Source organism: Chrysemys picta, chromosome 12, assembly GCF_011386835.1.
Source record: "Chrysemys picta bellii isolate R12L10 chromosome 12, ASM1138683v2, whole genome shotgun sequence".
Lineage (NCBI taxonomy): Eukaryota > Metazoa > Chordata > Testudines > Emydidae > Chrysemys > Chrysemys picta.
In genome coordinates this window covers 21,563,489-21,569,439 of record NC_088802.1, presented here as the reverse complement: position 1 = coordinate 21,569,439, position 5,951 = coordinate 21,563,489, and the positions used below count along the sequence as shown (strand labels likewise).

Below are 5,951 nucleotides of genomic sequence, written 5' to 3'. Positions count from 1 at the left end.
GCACAGAATGAAAGACTGATTCTTGCACACACAATTTACACCCATTTAACTCCACAAGTGGACCAGATTTTCTACTGGTGTAAATCACCCCAGCGGCAGTGACATCAGTGAAGTTAATCTGGATTTTCATTGATGCAACTGAGATCAAGATCAGAAGTGTTCGTGTGCAAGCTGTGTGGTCATGGAAATAACTGACATTAATGAACAGATAATATGTAAGCAAACTTTAATAAGAGAAGGACAGAAAATTAATTCTTGGTGAATTACCTACACCCAGTCAGTCTCCGCAGGGCAGCTTTCATCTCCTTGTTCCTCATGCTGTAGATAATTGGATTCATGATAGGTGGCAATACGGAATAGAGAACAGCCACCACAAGATCCAGAGGAGATGGGGAGCTGGAGGTGGGTTTCAGGTAGGCAAAGATGCCAGTGCAAACAACCAAGGAGACCACAGTTAGGTGAGGAAGGCAGGTGGAGAAGGCTTTATGCTGGCCCTGCTCAGAGGGGATTCTGAGCACTGATTTGAAGATATGAACATAGGACACAATAATAAAAACAAAGCTGCCTAAGACTAAACACGCACTAAATGCAAGAACCCAAACTTCACTGAGATATGAGTCAGAGCAGGCGAGCTTGAGTAGATGGGGGATCTCACAGAAGAACTGATCCACCATGTTGCCTCCACAGAAGGTCAATGCAAATGTGTTGCCAGTGTGTAGCACAGAGTAGAGAATCCCACTGATCCAGGCACCGGCTGCCATTTGGACACAAGTTCTGCTGTTCATTATTGTCTCATAGTGCAGTGGTTGGCAGATGGCGACGTATCGGTCGTACGCCATGACGGTGAGAAGGGACAAATCCACTCCCAGCAAGAAAATGAGGAAAAAGACTTGGCCAACACATCCAGCATAGGAAATGGACCTGGTGTTCATGAGGGAGTTGGCCATGGATTTGGGGATGATGACAGAGATGGAGCAAAGGTCTATGATGGACAGATTCATCAGGAAAAAGTACATGGGGGTGTGAAGGTGGTGGTTGAAGCCTATGGCCATGAATATAAGAAGATTCCCCATCAGAGCTGCCAGGTATATCACTAGAAACCCCACAAAGTGCAAAATCTGCAGCTTCCAAATGTCAGAGAATCCCAGAAGAAGGAACTCGGTCACGGAGGTTCGGTTGGACATTTTCTTTCTCAGGACATCATGTGATGGTTGCAGAGGAAGGGACAAAGCAAAGACCAGGATTAGATCAGTAAAATAACTCTCCTTTTGTGAAAACCACCTTAATTTCCTTGAGTCAGACCCTTAGCTTGTGCATATTGGTGTAAAATGGGAATGAGGATGGGGGAAACAGTCCCACTGACTCCAATGGAGTTACTCCTGATTTACACTGGGGTGAGAGAAAATAGAATCATCTCAATGGACTCCAGTGCAGTTACTCCTAATTTACACCAGGGTGATGGAGAGGAGAATTAGGAACAATTGCTTTTGAGGTATTTGAATACCTGTCACCCAGAGGTGGGTAAACTCTGGATAACGGTGTATAAATGTTACTATTGTCAGTTTACTGAGGAGAATCGGGGGTCTGGTTGGCCAGATTCTGCTGTCAGGGGCACTGCTGCGAATGTGGGGTAATTTCACTGCATGCCATGGAATTACTTCCCATTTAACCTGCTCTAAATGGGAGTAGCATCTTGCATGGAGGTGACCAAACCCAGCCATAATTACATAGTAAACTCGCGTCATGAATAGAGCTCAGGGGTCCTGATACCCCGTCCCCCGTTCTAGCCAGATTTCCATGCGCGCTGTGAGAGACAGATGTTCCGGCTCCCTTCCTGCTTCTCTAACCACTCAACTAAACTCCCTCCCAGAGCTTGGAAGAGAACCCAGGATTCCTGACTCCCAGTTTACCCCCTACTCTAACCCACTAAATCCAATACCCCTCCTGGAGCTGGAAATGCAGGCCAGGAGTTCTGGCTCTACCCACTGGACTCAACTCCCTCCCAGAGCTGGGAACACAAGTGAGGTGTCATGACTCCCAGTCCCCTACTCTAACTACTACATCAGACTGCATCTCAGTCTGTCCCAGTGACTCTCCTGCTGCGAGTCACAATGGAGAGTCATTGGGCTAACGAATATGAGTAAGAGTGATTCTCTATTGAGTTATGGGAAGGAGGAATAGCTCAGTGGTTTGCATGTTAGCCTGCTGAATGCAGGGTTGTGAGCTCAATCCTTGGGGGGACCACTTAGGGATTGGGGTAAAAATCAGTATTTGGTCTTGCTAGTGAAGGCAGAGGGCTGGACTCAATGACCTTTCAGCATCTCTTCCAGCTCTATGAAATACTGCCTTTTTCCCCCCTTTACTTGGGGCACTCACCTGGTGTCTGGAAGAGCCAAGTTCAAGTCCCTATTCCAATGACTATTTAATTATTGATACAAAGTTGAGCAGCTTCTATAGGAGACAGTATCATTTCAGAACAGCCCGTAGCCTAGCGGCTCAGACACTCTCCTATAAACTGGGAATTCAAATCCTTTTTCATCAGAGGGAGGGATTAAACCTGAGTCTGTCACAGGCCAGCCTAGTGCCCTTAACACTCAGCTTCAAGTTATGAGAGGTGCCTGTCCCAGAGTCCTTATAAGAGACAGAAATAGAACCCCCCAGTTCTAGCTTCTCTCCTCTACACAATGGACTGAACATTCCCTCCAGAGCCACACATAAAATTCAGGGTTCCTGGCTCTCAGTCTCTGCTACTTTTATCCACTTGACCCCACTCCCTTTCAAGAGCTGGGGATAAAACCCAGGAGTTCTGGCTCCTAGTTACCACTACTCTAACCCACTTGACTCCACTGCCCTTTTAGCAATCTAAAAGACAGAAGAAACAATAAACTGAGAACTAGACACAAACTGATTAGATAGATAGATAGATAGATAGATAGATAGATAGATAGATAGATAGATAGATAGATAGATAGATAGATAGATGTAACAACAAACCAACAGAGAGACACAAGTAAGAAAAAAACAGATAAAGAGACAGAGAAACACAGAACTAACCGAAACTAACAGGTAGATTGAGAAGTAAAAACAAACTACTAGAGAGAGAAAAGTAAAAACAGACAGATAGAAAGCAGTAATAACAAACTAATGTATACAGAGAGAAAAGTAACAACGAGCTGGTAGTGTTGGTCACAATTTTGGAAAACTTTAATGTAAACCCTCGATCCAGTTTAAAAAATATGTGTGTCAATTTGATCAATTCGCGACTCCCAATAGAAGGAAACTGTGGCACGAATATTCTGCCCTCTTTTTCCTAAGGTAAATGCTTTGGACTGCCTCAGTTTCCCATGCTCAAATTGAGCTGAGAGTGAAACTATGAAAAAAAATCTATTGTCACTTACACTTTCATCCTTAAAGTGCCTCTCTGTCACCCCCACATATATTTCATTGCAAGAGTAAACTTACGGTGCCGGTCTGTGTGGAATCCTCCCAGACTGAGATGTCTTTTCTCCTCCAGCTACTGACTGCAATTCGTTACCCCTCTCTCTATACCCCCATACACACCCCTCTATCGATCTATCTCTCTATCTAATGCCCCATAACTGTATTTTGAGAGGCCGTTCCCCCACCACACTGAGGCTGAGCTGCTGGAAATACACTGAGATCTGTGCTGTCTGCAGATGAGCTGTGTGTCAAAAACTTTGGTGCTGCGGGAAGGTGATTTATCCATGTGTGTTTTCTAAGAGCTTGTGGGAGTCACTCCCTGGAGCCCTCAACAGCCCAGAGGCAACAATTTATTTCTATTCCCCTCTACTTCCCTGAAGAGTTTTCAAAAACTAAAATAATCACAATTACAATGAGGCAGCAGGGTCTAGAGGAAAGACTGTGAGGCGAACACTGAGGGCACACAGGACTGTACTCCAGACATCTGGCATCAATTCCTAGCCCTGCTGCTGACCTGCTGTGTTACCTTGGGAAAATCATTCCCTAGGGCTGTCTTTCCCCTCCCACCCTTTTTCTGTCTTTTCTACTATAGGCTCCTTGGGGCAGAGACTGTGTCTTACCTAATAAAATGGGTCTCTCATATCAGGTGCAACTATCAGATAATTAATTAATTATTATTTCAAAGCTAAGGTCCAAGATGTCCTGAGATCTGATCCCAACTATTCCTCTGGCTTTGTTCAGTCCCTTCAGTGCTCCACTCCTCAGTTTGTCATCTGTCCAATTGGGATACTATTTACAACTTGGAGGATAATTCATAACGAGCGGAGATGCTCAGAAATCTGTTCCTGTCAATACACAGCATTTTGAAGAAAAATTGGTTGTCATTGAAAATAATTTTGGTGTGGAAAAAAATTAGTTTGAACTCATTTTTCAATGGGTTTTTGTTTGTCGGTGGGGGAAGTTGTTTTTGGTTTTGTTTTTCTGAAATCCTGGAGATGGAAAAAAATTGTATATTTTTTCAGGTTTTTGGGGAAAAGTTTTCAATATCAGAAATCTTTTTCCAAAACTAGAAAATATTTACCATAAACTTGCATTTTTACTAGAGAAGATTATTGAAAACCAAACACTTTTCAGGGTTCAGTTTTATTTTTTTGCCCACCCCTCCCATCCAAAACAATATTATGGGATATTTCTATAAAAACAAAAAAAATGATATTTCCCACAAAAATATAATTTTCATTTTTGACCAGCTTTAATAATGAGTAATTAAACTAAATTAAAAGCATTTGAGTTGACGTGGGTGCAATATTCTGCTTGTCATAGGAACTGTCTAACTGGGTAAAACATATGGATCATCCAGTCCTGTATGCTGTCCCTGACAGTGGCAGGTATCACCTGATTCAGAGGAAAGTCTAAGAGGCCCTATAGAGGACAATTCTCGAAAAACCTGCCCATGGCGGAGTCTCATCATCATCAGCTAGTGAATGGTCTATGGCGTGAGGAATGTGAGTTTCTACCTCTCATAGAGTTTTATCTACTACAAAGTAACTGCATGCTCTCTTTATCCAGATAGGCTGGAATATTCAAAGGAACATACTGGATTTGTGTGTCTAAATCCCATTGGCTTTCTACAGGAGAGGAGTGCCCAGCTCCATTAATCCACTTTGAATATCTCGCTTAGTTTATTATTAATTGATTATTTTGTAGATTCCATCACTGACCACTTTCAAATCAAGTTTGGATGTTTTTTCTAAAGGATCTTCTCTAGGTATTATCTTGGGGATGTTCTTTGGGCTGGGTTATACAGGAGGTCAGACTAGACAGTCACTATGGTCCCTTCTGTTCTTGGAATCTGTAAATCGAATTTGAACTCCCCCAAAACTGGGAACAAAGTTTCTCCAAAAACCTCACAAAATGGTAGAATGCTGAAATAGGCAACACCTCAGAGTAACACAACTCCACCTCTCTCTTGGCGATGTAGGCTATTTCTGTTCATGGAGGGGACAACATGACCAGTGATGGGATTTTCAACATTGCCTATAGATATTTGGCCACCAAAATTCCAATTAGTTTTAATGGGAATTGAACACCCATCGTTTTATGATCATATCCTGCAACTCTTTTCTGATGGCATTTTTATGGCCATTATTCAATATTTTTATTAACCACTTGGATAATGGAGGAGAGAATATGCTTATAAAACTTGCAGATGACACCAAGCTGGGAGGGGTTGCAAACACTTAGGAGGACAGGATCAGAATTCAACATTACCTTGACAAACTGGAGAATTGGTCTAAAATCAACAAGAGGAAATTCAATAAAGAAAAGTGCAAATTTCTTCTCTTACCAAGGAAAAATCAAATGTACAACTACAAAATGGGGAATTACTGGCTAGCTGGTGGCATTGCTGAAAAGGATCTCGGGGCTAGAGTGGATCACAAATTGAATATGAGTCAACAATGTGATGTAGTTGCGAAAAAGGTTGATATCATTTGGGGTGTATTAAAAAG

The 5,951-nt window shown here is 42.6% G+C and overlaps 1 protein-coding gene across 1 annotated transcript; it reads right to left on the bottom strand.

Moving 5' to 3' along the window:
• Nucleotides 1-263: 263 nt before the first annotated feature.
• On the bottom strand, nucleotides 264-1,184 carry LOC135974622 (olfactory receptor 14A16-like). The gene has a single exon (XM_065563041.1). The coding sequence runs from the start codon at nucleotides 1,182-1,184 to the stop codon at nucleotides 264-266; it is 921 nt and encodes a 306-aa protein (XP_065419113.1).
• Nucleotides 1,185-5,951: the final 4,767 nt, after the last annotated feature.